The 21,944-nt window shown below is 52.8% G+C and overlaps 1 protein-coding gene and 1 long non-coding RNA gene across 4 annotated transcripts in view; one reads left to right on the forward strand and one right to left on the reverse strand.

Annotated features, from left to right (window-relative positions):
* LOC140425464 (uncharacterized) overlaps nucleotides 1-13,227 on the reverse strand; it is a 135,248-nt gene extending 122,021 nt beyond the window's left edge. The window contains exon 1 of the long non-coding RNA XR_011947871.1: nucleotides 13,087-13,227. This is a non-coding gene — a long non-coding RNA (uncharacterized lncRNA). The remainder of the gene's footprint in view (nucleotides 1-13,086) is intronic.
* Nucleotides 12,973-21,944, forward strand: part of LOC140425463 (acidic amino acid decarboxylase GADL1-like) — a 148,065-nt gene continuing 139,093 nt past the window's right edge. The window contains exon 1 of one of the 3 annotated variants that reach the window (XM_072509759.1): nucleotides 12,973-13,213. In XM_072509759.1, the coding sequence (XP_072365860.1) occupies nucleotides 13,150-13,213 (64 nt within the window). In that variant the 5' untranslated portion in view covers nucleotides 12,973-13,149. Of the gene's footprint in view, nucleotides 13,214-13,410; nucleotides 13,519-15,531; nucleotides 15,554-21,944 lie in introns of those variants that run through there. The other 2 variants (XM_072509761.1, XM_072509762.1) reach the window with 2 other exon arrangements.

Below are 21,944 nucleotides of genomic sequence, written 5' to 3' on the forward strand. Positions count from 1 at the left end.
TTTCGGTATATAGTCACTGTGTGTGTGTAAGTACTTTTCCACTAAGTTGATATATTTTCCTGTATATGGACACTGTGTGTGTCAGTACTTTTCCACTAAGTTGATATATTTTCCTGTATATGGACACAGTGGAAAAGCACTGACACACACACAATGTTGATATATTTTCCTGTCTGTCGACATTGTGTGTGTGTCAGTACTTATCCACTAAGTTGATATATTTTCCTGTATATAGGCACTGTGGGTGTGTCAGTACTTTTCTACTAAGTTGATGTATTTTCCTGTATATAGACACTGTGTGTGTGTCAATACTTTTCCACTAAGTTGATACATTTTCCTGAATATAGACAATGTGTGTGTGTCAGTACTTTTCCACTAAGTTGATGTATTTTCCTGTATATAGACACTGTGTGTGTCAGTACTTTTCCACTAAGTTGATATATTTTCCTGTATATAGACACTGTGTGTGTGTCAGTACTTTTCCACTAAGTTGATATATTTTCCTGTATATAGACACTGTGGGTGTGTCACTACTTTTCCACTAAGTTGATATATTTTCCTATACATGGACACTGTGGGTGTGTCAGTACTTTTCCACTAAGTTGATGTATTTTCCTGTGTATAGACACTGTGTGTGTGTCAGTACTTTTCCACTAAGTTGATATATTTTCCTGTATATAGATACTGTGTGTGTGTCAATACTTTTCCAATAAGTTGATATATTTTCCAGAATATAGACAATGTGTGTGTGTCAGTACTTTTCCACATAGTTGATATATTTTCCTGTATATAGACACTGTGGGTGTGTCAGTACTTTTCCACTAAGTTGATGTATCTTCCTGTGTATAGACACTGTGTGTGTGTCAGTACTTTTCTACTAAGTTGAGGTATTTTCCTGAATATAGACAGTGTGTGCGTCAGTATTTTTCCACTAAGTTGTTACATTTTTCGGTATATAGTCACTGTGTGTGTGTCAGTACTTTTCCACTAAGTTGATATATTTTCCTGTATATGGACACTGTGTGTGTGTCAGTACTTTTCCACTAAGTTGATATATTTTCCTGTATATGGACACAGTGGAAAAGCACTGACACACACACAAAGTTGATATATTTTCCTGTCTGTCGACATTGTGTGTGTGTCAGTACTTATCCACTAAGTTGATATATTTTCCTGTATATAGACACTGTGGGTATGTCAGTACTTTTCTACTAAGTTGATGTATTTTCCTGTATATAGACACTGTGTGTGTGTCAATACTTTTCAACTAAGTTGATATATTTTCCTGAATATAGACAATGTGTGTGTGTCAGTACTTTTGCACTAAGTTGATGTATTTTCCTGTATATAGACACTGTGTGTGTCAGTACTGGCCCACGCGACCACCGCAATGGCAACGATCCCACCTCTTCACGTGCAGGCGGCTCCTGATCCACCTCTGCGGCGATCGACAAGAATTTGTCGCCCGCCACAAAGACTGAATCTGTAGACTTAACTTTTGTAAATTTGTATGACTGAATCCATCGACTTAACTCTTGTAACCAGTAAGCATACAACACAGCACAGCCAATCACCAGACAGGACACTACCACTATAAAGCCAGAGGGCACTAGGTTTCCCGCTCTCTCGGGACCCACTACTGAGACAGTCAGAGTCCACGAGCTAGCAAGCACAAACACCATGCGGTAGCTAGTAAGTCTGGTCAGGCTAATACAAGGTCACCAGTCAGATCAGTATAATGTCGACCCACAACTGAATATGTACAGCAGTTCATCTAGTTGAATAAAACAGTGTTGGATCTTCTCCTGTGTTAGACATCTGTTTCTAACTTCCCTGCATTGAGTCCAGTTCACATCGAACCAACCTGCCTAACACATCACCCCCGACCTCCCAGAAGCTAGACTTCCAGCACATCACTTCAAACTCACTCAAGCGTGAAGGGAGATGAATGAAGGCTAATAGCTGTGTTTGTGTAAGCTGTCAATCACAGCCCACTAATAGAAATGAATGAATGGCTTGCAACTAAAAGATCTGAGAGATTTAAACACAGGTTACTGCTTTTCTCTTTCGAGGAATGGACACATAGTGCTTTCTCTGTCTGAGCCAGCAGGTCTATGCCCAGGTGAGTATTACAACAGTAGTTTTCACTGCCCCTATCTGGTCTCCTCTCTAATTTCCAGACAGGGGTCTCTTTTTGACAGGGTCTGAGTTGGGGGGGGGTCCTTTAGTTAGGGGGTCTCTGGGGTGGGCTCTTTAGTTAAGGGTCTCTGGTGGGATCCCTTTAGTTCGAGGGTCTCTGGGGGTGGTCCCTTTAGTTCAGGGGTTTCTGTGGGGGGGGTCCCTTGAGTTTGGGGGTCTCTAGGGGGGGCCTTTAGTTAGGGAGTGTCTGTTGTGGGTCCCTTTAGTTAGGGGGTCTCTGTGGCAGGGAACCTTTAGTTTGGGGATCTCTGGGGTGGGGTCCCTTTAGTTAGGGGGTCTTGGGGGTCACCCTGTTCAACGGTCCCAGAGACTCCCCCTATCCAGGGGCTCTCTGGGAGGGGTCCCCCTATCCAGAAGATCTCGGGGAAGCTCCCTACCTAAGGGGTCACTGGGTGTGTTTCCCATTTTAGGAGGTCTCAGACGGCAGTGGGGGTGGGGGGGGGTCTGGTAGCGGAGGAGTGGGAAGATCATGCATCTTCTGGGTAGGGGAACCCCTCGCAGAGAGCCCCTGGCCCTTGGGTTGACTTTGGGGGCAACTCCCTTGAGGAGTTACCCCTTTGACCCACAGCAAGATCCACCATATCAGGTACATGTTTGGTAATATTTATTGTGAATCCCGCCCACGTGATTTCCAGCCCAGAGGACCGGAGAATCACGAGGGCCTGGAGACTCTGATACCGGACCCGCCAAGTGGATACAAATGGGTCAATAGGGCCCATTTGTATCCATTAGCAAGCTCCTGCTGGCGCTCAGGCGCAAACTCCGATCCCACTGCCAGCAGGGGGCTGGCGCATAGTGGTCGGCTCAGTGCCTGGCGCAAACCTCGATTTCGGGTGGATGCCTGGGGCGTCATTCTCCGACCCCCCAGAGGGTCAGAGAATGGCCGTTGGCCGCCGTGAATCCCGCCCCCGCCGGTTGCCGAAGTCTCCAAAGGGAGAAAAGTCGGCGGGGCGTTAATGTCGCCGCTGCCGTCGGAGAATGGCACGGGTCTGCGCAAGGCAGCCGATTTTCGGCCTGCCAATATTCTCCCTTCCGGATGGGCCGAAGTCCCGTCGACGTGATGACCGTTCACGTCGACGTAAATTAAACCTCCTTTTCATCGGCGTGACCCTGTGCTCCAGGTTCACGCCGACCAGCGTGGAGGTGAGTGACGGCCTGGGGGGTTGGCTCTGGGCAGGCGATGGCGTGGCCGCAGTCTGAATGCGTGAGGAGAGGTGTGTCTCGGGTTGTGTGTGTGTGTGTGCGGCGGGGGGGGGGGGGGGGGGGGTGGTTAGAGTGGGCTGGGCTCCGGGGGAGTGCCGGGAGGGGGGTCCGTGCCGGGGAGGGGGATGGGGGTCCGTGCCGGGGTGGAGGTTGGGGTCCGTGCCGGGGTGGAGGTTGGGGGGGGGGGGTCCGTGCGGGGGTGGAGGTTGGGGGGGGGGTCCGTGCCAGGGAGGGGGATGGGGGGGTCCGTGCCGGGGTGGAGGTTGGGGTCCATGCCGGGGTGGAGGTTGGGGGGGGGGGTCCGTGCCGGGGTGGAGGTTGGGGGCGGTCCGTGCCGGGGAGGGGGATGGGGGGGGTCCGTGCCGGGGTGGAGGTTGGGGTCCGTGTCGGGGTGGAGGTTGGGGGGGGGTCAGTGCCGGGGAGGGTGATGGGGGGGGGGGGTCCGTGCCGGGGTGGAGGTTGGGGTCCGTGCCGGGGTGGAGGTTGGGGTCCGTGCCGGGATGGAGGTTGGGGGGGTCCGTGCCGGGGTGGAGGTTGGGGGGGGGGTCCGTGCTGGGGTGGAGGTTGGGGGGGGGGGTCCGTGCCGGGGAGGGGGATGGAGGGTCCGTGCCGGGGTGGAGGTTGGGGTCCATGCCGTGGTGGAGGTTGGGGGGGGTCCGTGCCGGGGAGGGGGCTGGGGGGGGTCCGTGCCGGGGAGGGGGATGGGGGGTCCGTTCCGGGGAGGAGGTTGGGGTCCGTGCCGGGGTGGAGGTTGGGGGGTGTCCGTGCCGGGGTGGAGGTTGGGAGGGGCTCCGTGCCGGGGTGGAGGTTGGGGGGGTCCGTGCCGGGGAGGGGGGTGGGGGGGGGTCCGTGCCGGGGAGGGGGATGGGGGGTCCGTTCCGGGTAGGAGGTTGGGGTCCGTGCAGGGGTGGAGGTTGGGGGGGGGGTCCGTGCCGGGGTGGAGGTTGGGGGGGGTCCGTGCCGGGGAGGGGGATGCGAGGGCAAGTGAGGTGGTCCACCTGGCCAGGTGCTAGCCTCCCACAGTTGGACCCATGCGGTCCATGCCACCTGGCTGGGGGGAGGAGGGGTATGGGCAATGATGACATGTCGTCGTTCCCCTCCCCCCCACCAGGCCGTCATGTTTTCCGATCATCCAGCGATGTTGGCCGCCGTGGCGGCAGCCGCTAATGTCCATGTTGCCCTGGATGAGGAGGAGGAGGAGGAGGAGGAGGAGCGTGCCAGAGAGGCGGCGCAGGCTGCCGCAGAGGGACAGGTGGCAGCCGCCCAGGCTGGAGGGACACCTGACCGACAGGACGAGGAGGGGGAGGAGGACGTCGCGGCCCCACGGCAACGGAGGCACCCGAGGGCGCCCCGTGTGTACCGGCCCCGGCAGTCATACCAGGACCTCACGGACCGGGAATGCAGGAGGAGACTCCGGATGAGGCGGGTAACCGTGGCACATATCTGCCACCTGCTGGCACACCTATCACCATGTGGCACTGGCGGGGGACACCCTCTCCCCGTGTCCGTCAAGGTTACGGTGGCCCTGAACCTTTATGCAACGGGGTCATTCCAGGCACCGAGTGGGGACCTGTCCCGCATATCGCAGACATCGGTGCATCGGTGCATCCGGGCAGTGACAGATGCCCTATATACCATGGCGCACCGCTACATCCGCTTCCCCGTGGACCGGGCCAGCCAAAATGCCCGGGCCGTGGGCTTCTCTGCCGTGGCCGGGTTCCCCATGGTCCAGGGCGCGATCGATGGGATGCACGTCGCCGTGCGGCCACCTGCAGATAACAGGGCCGTGTTCACCAATAGGAAGGGGACCTATTCGATGAACATACAGGTGGTCTGCGACCACCGCATGATGATCCTGCACGTCTGCGCCCGTTACCCAGGCAGTGTACACGACTCATACGTGTTGTCGCGGTCATCCATCCCCGGCATGTACGAGGGACGCCATCCCCGGCTGAGGGGCTGGTTGCTGGGCGACAGGGGCTACCCATTGCGATCGTGGCTGATGACGCCTATACGGAGGCCACGCAATGAGGCGGAGAACCGCTACAATGATGCCCATGTAGCGACAAGGGGAGTGATAGAGAGGTGCTTTGGCGTGCTGAAGATGCGTTTCAGGTGCCTGGACCTCTCTGGGGGCGCCCTCCAGCATCTGTCAGATAGGGTCGGCCGCATCATTGTGGTGTGCTGCGTCCTGCACAACATAGCCCAGCAGAAGGGCGATGTGCCGCAGGCAGAGGAGGGTGGAGTGGAGGAGCAGCAGGAAGAGGCGCAGTCCTCCCCAGATGAGGGGGACGGGGGTAATGGTCAGGGCAGACAGGGTAGACACAGGTGGGTGGCTGTCCACCGATACCGGCTGGCCCAGCGGGCACGGGACAGACTGATAGCCGCCCGCTTCACTGACTAGATGGGCGTGGGAATTGGGTAGTTTGGCCACAGACCGCACACCATGGCAACAGCCGACCACCCACACCCCCCACCCATCCACCCACCCAGCACCCTCACCCCCCTCCCCAACCACACCCACCCCACCCGCATGCACACCACACACCCCCATTGCCGATCCACCTGCGGCACAATGGGCCGAGCTCACACAGTTGCGGGTGGACGCGTGTCTATTGCAGGCCATGGAGGATGATGACAACCCGCCCTGCGGTGAGCTCCTGGCTCCACATCGTTGGACTATGTCTGACCCATGGCCACAGTACCACCATCCACCCGGACCATCCCTGCATGCGGCTGTGACACTGCAGTGCACGGTCCTGTCCTCTGCCCGGGGGATGTTGATGGCGGCCCAGGGGGAAGGGGGCAGACTCACCTGGGGCTGAGGTAAGACCACCACTCACACACACACTTGCGCTCAACGTACATGACACCCCCGCACGATTTGGACAGAGCACAAAGGCAGCTTCTGTAGGTGTAACATTGACTTTAATAACCAAAGGAGTTCATGCGCGTGCCCTAGCCCCTAAAACTCATCTGTGCCCTGCACCCGTGCCAACTTACTCAGTGTCTAATTGTTTGGCCTTACGGGCCCTTTGACTACGTCTATGTCGTTCCCCAGACGGTACAGCAGAACTGGAAGTGGACTCCTGTGATTCCTGCCCTCTGACACTGGATCCCTTTGGCGGCCGTTTCCTGGGGCGTCCTGGCCTAGATGGGCCAGGCTGCGGCCCGGGCGACTGGGATGGCGAGCTGCCAGCCTGTCCTGCCCGTTGCCCACCCGATGCACCTGGGACGGAAGGGGGGGGAGTCCGAGGTGTCGCGGTGTACCGGGACCTCCCCTACAGGGGGAGCCGGGACGGACCACACCACCTCCTCCTCCCTCGGGGTGCCCGATGGCCCCCAGGCCTCTACATGGGTGGCGGATGCGAATGGACTGGCCATCCGACGCCCCCCCGACATCTGGCGCGGCCAGTCCTGGAGGCCCGTGCTGGTATCGACAGGGGTCTGCAGGTTTGCAGCCATGGAGCCCAGGGGGTTGTCGAACCCTGTCTGTGACAGTGCGACGCCGGCTTGCACATGGCCACTGGCGCCGATGCCCTCAGCGATGGCCTGCAGAGACTGGGCCATGGCCTGCTGAGACTGGGCCATGGCCTGCAGAGACTGGGCTATGGCGTTGAGCGCTTCTGCCATCTGGCGCTGGCTCATGGCCTCCTGTGAGAGGGCAGCCATGTCCTGGGCCACAGACGCCACCTGCACGGAAAGCCCCAGGCCTCGCAAACCGTTCCCCATGTCTGACACTGTCGCACCCATTGCCTCCACCACGGACGCCACCCGTGCGGTGTCAGCCTGGGTGGCACGCATGACCGGCACCACTCCCAGCTCCTGGACGCGGGTGGACTCCTCCACCTGCGACCGCAGCCGCCGCAAGCCGCCCATCACCCTCTTCGCTCGTCTCCGGGTCGGTGGTTGCATCGGATCTGTGTGTGGGTGTGGTAACTCCAGGAACCCGGGATCCATCTGGGCGGCAGATGTTCGCTTGGGCTGGGCTGCCCTCCGACCGCCAGGCTGCTCCTACCTCCACCTGCTGTACCGGGACGGCTGTGTTGTGCGCACCAGTGAGTGTACCAGACGTCTCATCACTAAAGTGCCCAACCGAGGTGAGTGTTTCTGCGATGGTGGAGGGTGTTGGTGACATCAGTGGCATTGTGTCGTGCTCTTCGTCCCACTCTGAGTCCATGGCACTTTGGGGTGGGGGTTCGTCTCCACCCATCCACTCTGAGTCACTGTCCGGTATTTCGTCTTCCTGGGTAGTGCTGTCCCGGGTAGGGGTGTCCTGGGCAGTGCTGTCCCGGGTAGTGGTGTCCTGGGTAGTGGTGTCCTGGCACGGATGTGACGGGGGCCTGTGTCTGCCCCCCTCGTCGCTGGGTGGTCGCTCCCGCACGTGACGGGGGTGTTGTCTACCTGTTGCTCCAGGTCTCTCCGTCTCCCGTGGTGTGCGAGGGGCATCCTGCGGGCGTCGCATGCTGGAGGGTCCGGGTCTCCCCGTCTCCCGTGGCCTCCGAGGGGCATCCTGCGGGCGTCGCATCTGGAGGGTCCGTGTCTCTCCGTCTCCCATGGTGTGCGAGGGGCATCCTGCGGGCGTCGCATGCTGGAGGGTCCGTGTCTCTCCATCTCCCGTGGTGTGCGAGGGGCATCCTGCGGGCGTCGCATGCTGGAGGGTCCATGTCTCTCCGTCTCCCGTGGTGTGCGAGGGGCATCCTGCGGGCGTCGCATGCTGGAGGGTCCGTGTCTCTCCGTCTCCCGTGGCCTCCGAGGGGCATCCTGCGGGCGGTCTGCATCTACGGGGATGGGTGCCTGGACGTTTGGTCCTGCGATACACAATGAAGCATGCATGGTTAGACATCAGGCAGTGATCAGGTGATATGGGGGAGGGGGATATAGGGGAGGGGGGATATGGGGACGGGCTGTCGGTGGCTCACTTGCTACTACGCCCCCGCCTCTGCATCAGCAACCTCCCGGTCGTCAGGTCCGCCAGCCAGTTCCAGGGCCCTTTCCTCGTGTTCGGTCAGTGGCCTCTCATCAGCGGGGCCTCCTCCAGTCCTCACATGCTCCCTATTGTTGTGTGTGCGCTTATCCTGTGGGGGGGGGGGGGGGGGGGGCGGGGGTGGCAGGGGTAAAAGGCAACACTGTTAGGCAGGTATATGAATGCACGTTATCGGTTGCGCGTGTATTGCAGAGGTTAAGGTTAGGGCTGGATTCACTTGGGGATATGGGGGAGAGGGGATATGGGGGAGGGGGGGATATGGGGGAGGGGGTATATGGGTGATATGGGGGAGGGGGGATATGGGGGAGGGGGGGATATGGGGGAAGGGGGGATATGGGGAGGGGGATATGGGGAGGGGGGATATGGGGGAGGGGGGATATGGGGAGGGGGATTTGGGGGAGGGGGGATATGGGGGAGGGGGGGATATGGGGGAGGGGGGGATATGGGGGAGGGGGGATATGGGGAGGGGGGATATGGGGGAGGGGGGATATGGGGGAGGGGGGATATGGGGGAGGGGGGATATGGGGGAGGGGATATGGGGAGGGGGGATATGGGGGAGGGGGGATTTGGGGGAGGGGGCATATGGGGGAGGGGGCATATGGGGGAGGGGGGATATGGGGGAGGGGGACATATGGGGGAAGGGGGGATATGGGGATGGGGATGGGGGGATTTGGGGGAGGGGGGATATGGGGGAGGGGGGAAATGGGGGAGGGGGAAATGGGGGAGGGGGATATGGGGGGGATATGGGGGAGGGGGGATATGGGGAGGCTCACCCTGCCTGCTCTGACGAGGTCGTTCACCTTCTTGTGGCACTGGGTGCCTGTCCGTGGTGTCAGGGCCGCAGCGGTGACGGCCTCTGCCACTTCCCTCCACAGACGCCGGCTGTGGCGTGGGGCAACTCTGCGGCCGTGCCCGGGATACAGGGCGTCCCTCCTCTGCTCCACCGCGTCCAGGAGCGCCTCCACATCCCGTGACTCGAACCTCGGGGCTGAGCGGCGGCCAGCCATCCAGTCGGGTGTTCCGGTCGGGTGTTCCGGTCGGGTGGGGGGGGAGCAGCGCGGCCTTATGAGCCGTCACGCCGTGCGGCGCGTCTGACGTTGAACGGCGTGAACCACTGCGCAAGCGCGGATCCCGTTACGTCGCCGCTAGCCTATTCCGGGCCGGAGACTTTCGACCCATTTTTCCGACGTGACGCAAGTCGGATTTGCGCCGTTTATTGCGCCGATCGGCGGATTTTCCGCCGATAACGGAGAATTTCGCCCCTGATTCGCCAACCGCGTTGCCAGCGTCACGGGCCAGAGAATCCAGGTCACTGTGTGTGTGTCAGAACTTTTTCACTAGGTTAGTTCATTACCAAATATGTAGACACTGTGTGTGTTCGCATTTGTCTGTGTGCGTCATATTTTTTCCCTGGGTTTATATCTTTTCCTGCATATAGGCACAGTTTGTGTGTGTGTTTGAATGTGTCAGTGTTTTTTCACTGGGTTTTCCTCTTTTCCTACATATAGACAGTTTGTGTGTGTGTTTGAGTGTGCCAGTGTTTTTTCACTGGGTTTATATATTTTCCTGCATATCGATACAGTTTGTGTTTTAGTGCATCAGTGTTTTTTCACAGGGTTTATATATTTTCCTGCATATCGATACAGTTTGTGTTTTAGTGCATCAGTGTTTTTTCACAGGGTTTATATCTTTTCCTGCATATAGATACAGTTTGTGTTTTAGTGCATCAGTGTTTTTTCACTGGGTTTATATATTTCCTGCATACAGACAGTTTGTGTGTGTGTTTTTGAGTCTGTCAGTGTTTTTTCACTGGGTTTATATCTTTTCCTGCATATAGACATAGTTTATGAATGTTTGAGTGTGTCAGTGTTTTTTAACTGGGTTTATATATTTTCCTGCATATAGACACAGTTTGTGTGTGTGTTTGAGTGTGTCGGTATTTTTTCATTGGGTTTATAAATTTTCCTGCACAGAGACACAGTTTGTGTGCGTGTTTGAGTGCATCAGTGATTTTTCACTGGGTTTGTATATTTTCCTGCATATTGTTATGGGCCAGGGTTTAGAGAACCCCAAAGTGTATCATGGTGTTCTCCTGACCCACACCTTTTACTAGATTGTGGTATGGGGAGCACACAGCCCACTCTACAGGTGTGGTACAGCAGAAATGGAAAAGTATTTTTTAAAGCGAAACAATGTTTATTCTTGGAACTCAAGTTAACCTTTTTAAAACATACAGTGAACATCTAAGCAACCATTAATTCAAATACAACCCCCAAAGAATACAACACTAAGTAATCCTTTAAGCTATCCTTTTAACATCCATACGACTTAAAACACCTTTTACCAGAAGCACGTCAGGTTAAAGTCACTACTGTTATTAGTTTTAAATCACCAGGATCGATTTATAGTCTTTAGATTACAGAGAGAGATTCATACACCTTCTGGCTGTGACTGCAGCTATCCAGCTCTGAAAACGAAACCAAAACACACCCTGCAGCCTGCTCAAAAATGAAAGTAAAAAGCTGACAGACAGTCCAGCTCCACCCACTCTTTGACATCACTGCAGTAGTAAACACCCGTTTCTTAAAGCTACTCTCACTACAGATATTTATATACACACCCATTTATAAACACCCATTTCTTAAAGGTACTCTCAAATGACAATATAGACATAGTTTGTGTGTGTGTTTGAGTGCGCCAGTGTTTTTTCACTGGGTTTATATATTTTCCTGCATATGGACACAGTTTGTGTGTGTTTGAATGCATCAGTGATTTTTCACTGGGTTTGTATATTTTCCTGCATATAGACACAGATTGTGTGTGTGTTTGAGTGCGTCAGTGTTTTTTTGACTGAGTTTATATCTTTTCCTGCATATAGACACAGTTTGTGAGTGTGTTTGAGTGTGTCATTGTTTTTTCATTGGGTTTATTTTCCAGTACGTAGACAGTGCGTGTGTGTCATTACTTTTCCACCATGTTTGTATCTTTTCTGGTATATAGATATTGTGTATCTGCGTGTATGTATGTTACTCTAGGTTGATACCTTCTTCTGTCCATGGACACAAGTGTGTACAGTTCCACTAGGTTTGTATCATTGTGTATAGTCAGTGTGTGTGCTAGTGTTTTTCCACTTGGTTTGTATGCTTTATAAATAGATATGTGCTCAGCACATTTCAACTTGTTTCATGTTCTCATGTCCATAGATGTGTAAAATCATACAACTCAGATGGAGACCATTTGGTCCATCAAGACTGTGTCGGTCCTAATGAGCCCCAGTCCCTTGCCGTTTCCCCATAACCTTGCAAATTTCCTCCCTTCAGGTATTCATCCTTTTGAATCTGCTTCAATCACCCTTTGACGCAATGCATTCCAGATCATAACAACTCACTGCATAAAACATCTCATCTCTCTTAAATGAGGCGTCATAATCCACAACACATATGGAAGTTAAGAAGGAAGATGAGGTGTGCGCAGAAGCTGAAAGGATTAAGTATCCACAAGGATTGTTGGAACATAGAAAACAGAGGAACAGGAATAGGACGTTCGGGTACTTGAGTCTGTTCCACCATTCAATTTGATCCTGGATGATTGTAGCTCAACTTCAAACTTTTACAGCCTTTGCCTCCTATCCCTTCATACAAAAATCCAACAATCCTAGTCTTACAAATTACAATTGATCCATTAGTTTGGCTCTTTCCCACTAGATTTATATGATTACATATGGACACATTTATATCACAGTATTTTTCCAGAAGTGTCATATATATTGGTGTTCAGATAGTTAGGCTGTGTTTAATATATATATATTTATAAGACATACATCCCTTGGGAAATATATATTCTCATGTGGAGGCACAGGTGTATCTCAGTACTTTCTCACGCTTCATATGCATTTGATTAAGAGATGATAAACATGGGGATGTCCCAGCACTATGTCACTCGGCTTGTTAATTCATTTTTGTTATGGTGGCACAGTGGTTAGCACTGACACCCGGGTTCGATTCCGACCTCGGGTGACAGTGTGGAGTTTGCACGTTCTCCCTGTGTCTGCGTGGGTTTCCTCCAGGTGCTCCGTATGTCCAAAGATGTGCAGGCGGATTGGCCATGGTCAATGTGTGGGGTTACGTGGATAGGCGGGGGAGTGGGCAGAGATAGGATGCTCTTTCGGAGGGTTGGTGCAGACTCGCTGGGCCCAAATGGCCTCCTTCTACACTGGAGAGATTCTATGAATTTGTAGACACATATCTGTGTGTTCATCTTTGCTCTTTTTCAGCAGCTTTTTCAACACACGCATTTGTTTTATGTGGTCAGAATATACCCCAGTATTTTTCCATTGGGGTTATATCTATATATATATATATATATATACACACACGTGTGTATTTGTGCGCAACATATACAGATCAATGCCCAGGGCTTGGTATTTTCCACTGGGTTTATATATATGCATGTAATGTATACAGATCTGTGTCTCGCATTCAGTATTTTTCCACTGGTTTACATTATCCATTATACACTCACTCACACGTGCATGTTTCAGTACTTTTCCACTGAGCTCAGTTGCTCACTCGCTGTCCTTTTCCATTCTGACGTCGAGGCTGCTGTCTGTCCCTCTCTGCTTTGCCTTTGACTCCCCGCCCCTTTCCCCAGCTTCCATCCCACTCTTATGTATTTCTGTCCCTTCCCCTCTCCCTCACCTTATCTTGCGACCGATCAAGTGACACAGTCAAGACGGAGACCACAAGCATCCGGCAGCTTCGATGGCAGACAGGAGTCACAACGCGGAGACAATGGAGATCCAGGGACACGGCGCTTCCAATGCGGGTAAATGTTCGCTGGCACCCACCCCTGCATCCTGTGTGTGTGTGTGTGTGTGTGTTACAGGTGTCAGTGGCACCACCGCGCTCATTCAAAGAGGAGGGATGAGGGTCCATTCTGGGGGAGGGGTGGCAATGATTTCAATGTTTGAATGCGCAGCACTGGGAATTTGCAGGGATCTCTGACGATGCGCAGTAAATGTATCCCAAAAAGCGAGAGAGAGAGTTCTCTCCCACTGGGACCTGATATTCTCACATTTGTGCATTTTTATTTTTGTCCCGTTTACCAAGTTCCAAGCCCGCTCTCAGAGAGTAAGTAGTTTTCGATTCGTGCGCGCGTCAGAAAAAGTGTTGTTGAAAACAAAAAGAAAACGTGTTTGAATTCAGCTGCCAGAAACTGGTTGGATTGCAGGGCACAAGGGGAGCAGTGGGTGGGGTGGATAGGTGGAGGAGGAGGAAGAGCCCCTGGTCTCTCCAAGCTCCTCAGTGCTTCTCCTCCTACATCGAATGGTACAGGAAGCCGCTCGGCTCATCAGATCCGTGCCAGCTCCTTGACAGAGAGAGAGAGAGAGTTTGCTCTCCTGCCCTTTCCCACACTGCAGTCCCCTGCCTGCTGCTGCTGCTGGAGGAGGTGCTTTTCCTGATTTCCACGGTCCCTTTTAGTGATGGGAGGGCCGGGGGGGTGGGGGGGGGGGGGGCAGTGGGGTCACTCACTGATTTCAAGGCAGCATCTGAAATGGAGAGGAGAGCCCCACCCCACTCCCTCCCCCCTCTCATCCCGCTCTCCCACTTGCTGGGAGAGACCAGCCAAGCTGGGTACAATTCCACTGCGGCCACAACACAGAGATCTGAGATGGCCCAGCTGGGTCACCTGTCTCTATGGAAACCCGAGATGCAGTTGAGGCCATCGTCCCATGCTGCAAATTACCGCATCGAATTGTTGTTGTTGTTGTTGCTGCTGCTGCTGTGACCTTGGTTTTAAGCGGAATCTCCACCAGCTTTTGCTCCCAGCACTAATCTACCTGCTGCCACACTAATCCGGGACTGGCTTTCAAGAGGAGATCTCAATTCTTTCGTTAAATGCTTTTAAAGGGACACGCATTTTGTTTTAAAAGGAGCCCCTGACCATTTGTGTGTGTGTGTGTCCTGGTTTCCGCCTTGCTGATGTTATACATCTGGGGCTCTCCTATTTCGCAGAAGGAGTCATTTTATTGCCAGTAAACTCCCCCCCCCCCCCCCCCAACAAATAATGGACAATCCGCAGAAACTGCCTTTGGTCTCGGCGCGAAAAGTTAAAGATTCAAAATTGCGCGCCAGGGATGTCAGAGTGTTCCTGAGGTGGGTGAAAGGGACGGACACACGTTTTTCCCGGACTCAGGAGCGGGTTGTCAGGATGTCACTGATGTTTCCAGCTCAGAGTGAGGCCATTCAGCCCGTCGGGGTTGTTGTTGTCGGGGTGGTGTTCGGCCCCTCGTGATTGGCCCGGTGATGGGGCTGGTGGGCCATTCAGCCCATCATGCTTGTTGTGGTGATGGTGGAGGGGGCGTTTCCAATCAATCCCACTTTCCCGCTCTTTGCCCATAGCCCTGCAATTATTATTTTTCTAATTTTCAAGCAGATATCCAATTCTCATTTTGAAAACTGTTATTGAATCTGTTTCCACCACCCCTTCATGATAACATGAACTGCACATGATTTCAGGCTGTTTTAAAAAAACATTGTAAATAATTGGATGTCAGGCATTCGTTCTACTTTCCTCTTCCGCTAACTAAAAATGCATCCTCGTTAATGGGCGCAGGTTCATATATTTGACGACCCCCTCCCTTTATCGGTTTGAGAAAGCTGAATAACTATTTCCCATTCCCTGCCACAGTGCCATCATGTAGAGCAGACGCATTTGTTTTGATGTGATTTATCATTTACAGCAGCACCACATGAATCACCCAGGTGATGCTAGACCAGTGGGAGATGCTGGTGGATTTACTTTGGGTAGCAAATTCTGGGTGGCGTTCATGCCAGAGATTGGCTTTGCTGCATTTCTGCTCTGAGCCTGTTAATTTATACAATTGGACGCGGAGCTGTAAGTGGGACAACAGCATTTTGCGGGTGTAGCAAGATTTAAGCGTGGAGGTGGCCAAGAGGAGGGCAGACTTTAATCAAGTCAAGTCGATCCTGTTCAAGAAGCAGGTTAAGTTCAGACTGTTGTATCCGGCGCAACTTTGGGTTACACATGAGGACTGACATCATTACTTTGAGTCGCCCGAGGACGCTATGGAGTTCGCCAGGAGGAAAGGACTGGTGCCAACTTGAGAACATTCTGCTCTAAGTTTGAGAAACTGTTTTTCCTGTTCGTTTTAAATGCTGTTTACACTGATTTAATCTTTTGTTCATTTTCGTTCTTGGCTTTTTCTCTTCGATAACTGTGTTTTGTTTAAGAAGGGGAAAGTAGTTTTAAAAAATTATTCGATTTCGGGGGGGTTTCTGTGTTGTGAGGGGGATGGTGGTGGGGATTTTTGACTTTGTATTATTTTGAGTAGTATTACTTTGATCTGTATTATGGCGAGAGTTTGGCTTTGTTTTTTTTTTACACTGACTCTGGTTGGCGTCTGTTTCTTAAAGTGGGCGGTTGTCGGGGCTGGGTTGATGAGGGCGATGGTTTTGATGGGTGGGGGAGGGCAGGTAGGCAACAATAGGTGGGAGACATGCTGGCGCCGGAGCCATGGGCCACCAGGCTAGCTGGCTGAGCAAGTCTGCGGGAGCACAGTGGGGTGTGTGTATACAATCAGATTAGGGATGGTGTTAGGTTACAGAGTATTGTTGCTAGGGGGGGAGGGGGGGTTGTTCGGCTGACGAGGGAGGGATTTGATTTTAGAAGCGGAGAAGAGGTCGGGGATGGGCGCTGCCAGGAGGCAGGGCCACATAGGCGCGGGGCAGGCGCAGTGGTGTAAAATTCCACATCCTGTGACTGCTGTAGCCAATCTGGCACAACTGTTTGAAAACCAGCTAACCCTACCAGCAAAATAGCTTAATAGTAAAGGGGATGGCTGACCGGCAAGGGGGGCGGGGGCGGGGGGGGGGGGGGGGGGGGGGGCGCGGTGCCCCTCAACTAGGCTGGTCACGTGGAACGTTAGAGGGCTAAATGGGCCGGTGAAGAGGGCAAAGGTGTTCGCGTATCTTAGGGCTCTAAAGGTGGATGTGATAATGCTGCAGGAGATGCACCTGAAGGTAGCGGACCAGATTAGGTTGAGGAAGAGCTGGGTTAGTCAGGTATTCCACTCAGGGCTAGATACTAAGACCAGGGGGGTCACGATTCTGGTGAACAAGCGGGTGCAGTTTGAGGTGGGGAGTATTGTTTTGGACTGGGGGGGTCGCTACGTTATGGTTAGCGGTAAGCTGGAAGGGAGGAAGGTGGTCCTGGTCAACATACATGCGCCAAACTGGGATGATGCTGATTTTATAAAGAGGGTGCTGGGGAAGATACACAACCTGGATTCCCACAAGCTGGTTATGGGAGGGGACTTCTCATTCCCTGCCATAGCGGGGTTTGAGCGGTTGGGAGATTTGTTTTTGGAAGGGAGCTTCCCTAGCTGGAGGATGCTGGAGACCAGGTTTGGGTTGACGAGGGGGAATGAATTCCGATATATTCACGTGCGGGACTTTTTGTGTAGGCAGGTACCATCTTTTCCACTCTTGCCACTAAGGGGGATCCAAGATCTAAAGGATGGGTGGGGGAGGGAAGTGTCTCGGATATTTACAAGGAGCTCATGAGGGCGGAGGAGGCGCAGACCGAGGAGCAGAGGCATAAATGGGAGGAGGAGTTGGGAGGGGAGATTGAGGAAGGCCTGTGGGCGGACACGCTGAGCACGGTCAATAGGACTGCAACATGTGCCAGGCTTGGCCTGATTCAATTTAAGGTCATCCACCGGGCCCACATGACAGTGTCCCGGATGAGCAGATTCTCCGGCGTAGAGGAGAGGTATGTAATGTGTCTGAGAGGACCGGCAGACCATGTCCACATGTTTTGGGCTTGTCCAAAACTTAGGAGATACTGGCAAGGGTTCGAGGACGTCATGTCTAGAGTACTGAACACGAGGGTGACAATGAGTCCAGAGGTAGCGATTTTTGGGGTTTCAAAGGCCCCGGAAGTCCAGGGGGAGAAAGAGGCCGACGTCTTGGCCTTTGCTTCCCTGGTAGCCTGGAGACGGATACTTCTAGCTTGGAGGGACTCAAAGCCCCCGAAGTCGGAAGCCTGGCTGTCAGACATGGCGAGTTTCCTGGGCTTAGAGAAAATCAGGTTCGCCTTGAGAGGGTCGTTGTTAGGGTTCGCCCGGAGGTGGCAACCATTCATTGACTTCTTTGTGGAGAATTAATTGTCAGCGGGGGGGGGAGGGGTTAGGGGAAATGTAGTACAGGGGGTCAATTAGGCAGATCTGGGTGGGGTGGGCTACGGCAATTGCACTATCTACTGCAGTCCTTTTGTTTTCTCGTTCTGTAATTGCTTGACTGGTTGTTAAATGCAGTTTTGAAAAGCACAAAGGAAAACAAAAGTTGTCAAAGTAATTGTAAGAGTATTTTTAACTGGGGGGGGGGGGGATTGGCTGAATGAGATGCAAACAAACCAAACTAATTAGCATTTGAGTATTGGGCATTCATAGGGATTTTGGAATTAGGAGCAGATATAGGCAATTCAGCCCTTCGAGCCTGCGCCTTGAAGTTGCACAGAATAGGAGTGACCGAATTAGGAAACATTCAGGGTCAAGGAATTTGATGCATCTTGATTACAAACTGATAGTGCCACATATTAATCCTTTAAAAATTGCAGCATAACTCCACCCTCCCTTATCGAAATAACATAAGAAAAGGGTTTCCTTTTATTTGAAGAACTATGTGAATTTAGACAGCATTCTACTATAATTCTGTTTCACAACATGCACCAGAACAAATTGACCAATATTTGTCTTTATTGTTATGTGAAGGAAAATATATAGTTTGCAATCTGATGTGGACTAAATGCCTGTAAGGAGTGGTGTGATATTTCCAAGTTGTAAGATGTTACAAAGAGATATCGTAAAATACTGAAAAGGCAACCTTCATGTTTCTAGGCTAATCTTTGAGGTCAGTATGTTAAGTGAAATGAGAAATGCACATGTCTAGTGACAGGAACATAGGAGCAGGAGAGGCCATTCAGCCCCTCAAACCTGTTCCATTATTCAGTCAGATCACAGCTAATCTGTACCTCCATTCCAGTTACCTAACTTTGCTCCACATCCCATGATATCGAACAAGGAAGTGCCTCGTGTCATGATATGCAGACATGCACAGAATGAGATACAAACAGGCAGCTAATGAATACAGAGAACAGGACATAACCAATCAGCAGGCAGAACACTTGGGGGTGGTTTCCCACTATAAAAGGCACGAGGCACTCACACTCCGCCTCTTTCCACTGGTGACATCTACAGTGTGAGCCAGGGTGTACATATCATATAACTCCTACAGCACGTGGCTAAGAGCTAGCCTGGTTCAGTCAGACAGATTAATCACACTAGGTTAGCAGAGAGTCGAACTCCCAGAGGATTGAGCTAACTGTGTGACAGGTTCAATAAATCATATTGAACTAACTTCAAGGTGTGGAGTATCTCTCAGGTAAAGCTGCATCCAGTTGCAGCCCGTGTTATCTTACTGTGCTTAACACAACATGATACCAGGAGACTGCAATCCCTAGGTGATTTACCTCAATCTGTTCCGTGACGACCAGCAAATGTATCCCGGCAACATGGAGAAGATCCAGGCTCCTCAACAGTTGCAAACATCCGGCAATCTCAGTACCAACTGGCGGACTTTCAAGCAAAGGTTTCTGCTGTACATCGAAGCCTCAGACCTCGAGGGTGCATCTGATACAAGGAAGATCGCGCTTCTCCTCTCAACTGCGGGGATCAAGCCATCCAACTCTTCAACTCGCTGAACTTCACCGAAGGCCAGGACAAGACAAAGTTTCAGACTGTCCTGGACAAGTTTGATAGTCATTGTGAAGTGGACACCAATGAAATCTTCGAGCGCTATATGTTCAAACAACGCCTCCAAGGTAAAGATGAATCTTTCAACTCCTTCGTAACTAATCTCTGTCTACTAGCGCTGTCCTGCAACTTTGGTGATATTGCTGACTCCATGATCAGGGACCAGATCGTTTTCGGAGTTTATTCTGATCCTCTGAGAGAGCAGCTTTTAAAAATCAAGAATATGACCTTGCTAGCCGCGATTGAAACATGTACAGTGCATGAGCACGCCAAAAACCAAAATTCCCAACATAAATCGGCTGAACAGGAGAAACTTGCCTCCCACGAGGCAGTGAGTGTACAGGCCATTGCCCGGATGCAGCGCCTCAGCCTTGATGAAAGCGGCCATTTCGTGCGCTCTTCCCGCAGCCCCGCGCATGTGCGATGCGACTGGGCCGATGAAGCGTCCGATCATCACTCTGTGCAGGTGCAAACGTCTGCCGACCGCACTGCGCATGTGCGACGACGCACGGAGCGTAATGACGTCATGACGTGTCGGAACTGCGGCACCGCCCACTGAAAGGGACACTGCCCTGCAAGAGGCAGGCGCTGTTTAAATTGCGGAAAGCCCGGACACTATGCAGCCATGTGCAGGTCTGCACCACCAGTCAAGGGCCAGCGCTCCCAATTCGGAGTGTATAGCAAGGTTTACAGGATTCTGATCCTGGCAGTACAACGGAACCAGAGGATGACTGCCTGGAGTCCCCCTACCATGTGGGCATCATTACCACACATGAACATGCCTCACCGAAATCATCATGACGCCTGCCCATCCTCACTGTGGATTCTGTGGACGAATGGTGTACGGTGCTGCAAGTAAGTCAATGCTCAATCCAGTTGAAGCTGGACACAGGTGCGTCTGCCAATCTCCTTTCACAGGCGAATTTCAACCGCATCAAGAAGCCACCCAAGAACCTTCCAGCAGCCTGCCAGCTCCTGGACTATAACGGCAATGCCATCACAGCACTGGGATCCTGCCATCTGCTCGTCTCCAACAAGAAGAAACACGCAAAGCTACGATTTGAGATCGTCAAGCCAGACAGGGCCTCCCTGCTCGGCGCACAGGCATGCAAGCAGCTACACCTTGTGCAGCGGGTCTACACAATGACCTCCCCCAACGGGGATCTTCAAGCCGGCATTGACGACATCCTAGCTCAGTATACGGATGTGTTCGACGGGATGGGCTCTCTGCCATATCGGTACAAGATCCTGTTACGGCCTGATGCCACGCCTGTGGTCCATGCACCACGCCGGCTCCCGGCTCCACTGAAGGAGCGCCTGAAGGCACAGCTCAAGGCTCTTCAGGACCAGGGCATCATCTCTAAAGTTACAGAACCGACTGACTGGGTCAGCTCGATGGTATGTGTGAAAAAGCCTTTGGGGGAGCTGCGCAAGGATCCCAAGGATTTCAACCAGAATATAATGCGGGAACACTACCCCACCCAGAAGCGGGAGGAACTCACACGTGAGATGGCACACGCCCGTTTTTTCACAAAGCTAGATGCGTCACAGGGATTTTGGCAAATCCATCTGGATGAGTCCAGCAGAAGGCTGTGCACCTTCAACACACCGTTTGGCAGGTACTGCTACAATTGTATGCAATTTGGCATTGTCTCGGCCTCGGAGATCTTCCATAGAATCATGGAGCAGAAGATGGAGGGCATTGAAGGGGTTCGTGTGTATGTGGACGACGTTATCATATGGTCCACGACCCCCGAAGAACACATCTCTCATCTCCAGCAGGTATTCCGCGTTGTCCATGCCAATGGCCTCAAGCTGAACAGGGCCAAGTGTTGCTTTGGCATGTCGACACTTAAGTTTTTAGATGACCAGATATCTCAACAGAGTGTGCGCCCGAACGCAGACAAAGTCAAGGCCATGAAGACTCCTGAAGACAAGAAGGCGGTACTGCGCTTTTTAGGCATGATAAACTTCTTGGGCAAGTCTATCCCAAACCTGGCCTAACTATCCATGGCCCACAGACACCTGGTAAAAAAGTCTACTGCCTTTGAGTGGCAGGCAGCTCATCAAGCAGAGTGGTTGGAGCTGAAAGCCAAGCTCACCATTGGCATTTTTTGACCCTGACAGGGAAACAAAAATCTTTGACAGATGCGAGCCAGGACGGCATCGGCGCGGTGTTCCTCCAGCACGATGACACCTCATCCTGGGCACTGGTTGCCTACGCATCACGGGCAACGACACCCACCGAGCAGCGGTGCGCCCAGATTGAAAAGGAATGCCTTAGCCTGCTTACTGGAATTCTCAAGTTCCACGATTATGTCTACGGCCTGCTGACGTTCACCATCGAGATGGACCACAGGCCTCTGGTCCACATTATCCACAAGGACCTGAACGACATGATGCCCCGGCTGCAGCGCATCCACCTCAGAGTCCGGAGGTATGACTTTGAACTCGTGTACACGCCTGGCAAGGAGCTCATTATTGCGGATGCCTTGTCCCGCTCCGTAACCTTGCCTCCTGACCCGCTGGCATTCATCCAGCAGATCGAATCACAGGTGCAGCTGTGGGCCAGCAACCTCCCGGCGTCGGATGAAAAGATGATTCGCATTCGCGAGGAGACAGCCAAAGACCCTCTTCTGCAGCGTGTCAAGCGCCACCTCGCCGATGGCTGGCAAAAAGGGCAGTGCTCTCAATTCTTCAATGTGAAGGACGACCTGACGG

This window comes from Scyliorhinus torazame, chromosome 6 (assembly GCF_047496885.1).
Source record: "Scyliorhinus torazame isolate Kashiwa2021f chromosome 6, sScyTor2.1, whole genome shotgun sequence".
Taxonomy (NCBI): domain Eukaryota; kingdom Metazoa; phylum Chordata; class Chondrichthyes; order Carcharhiniformes; family Scyliorhinidae; genus Scyliorhinus; species Scyliorhinus torazame.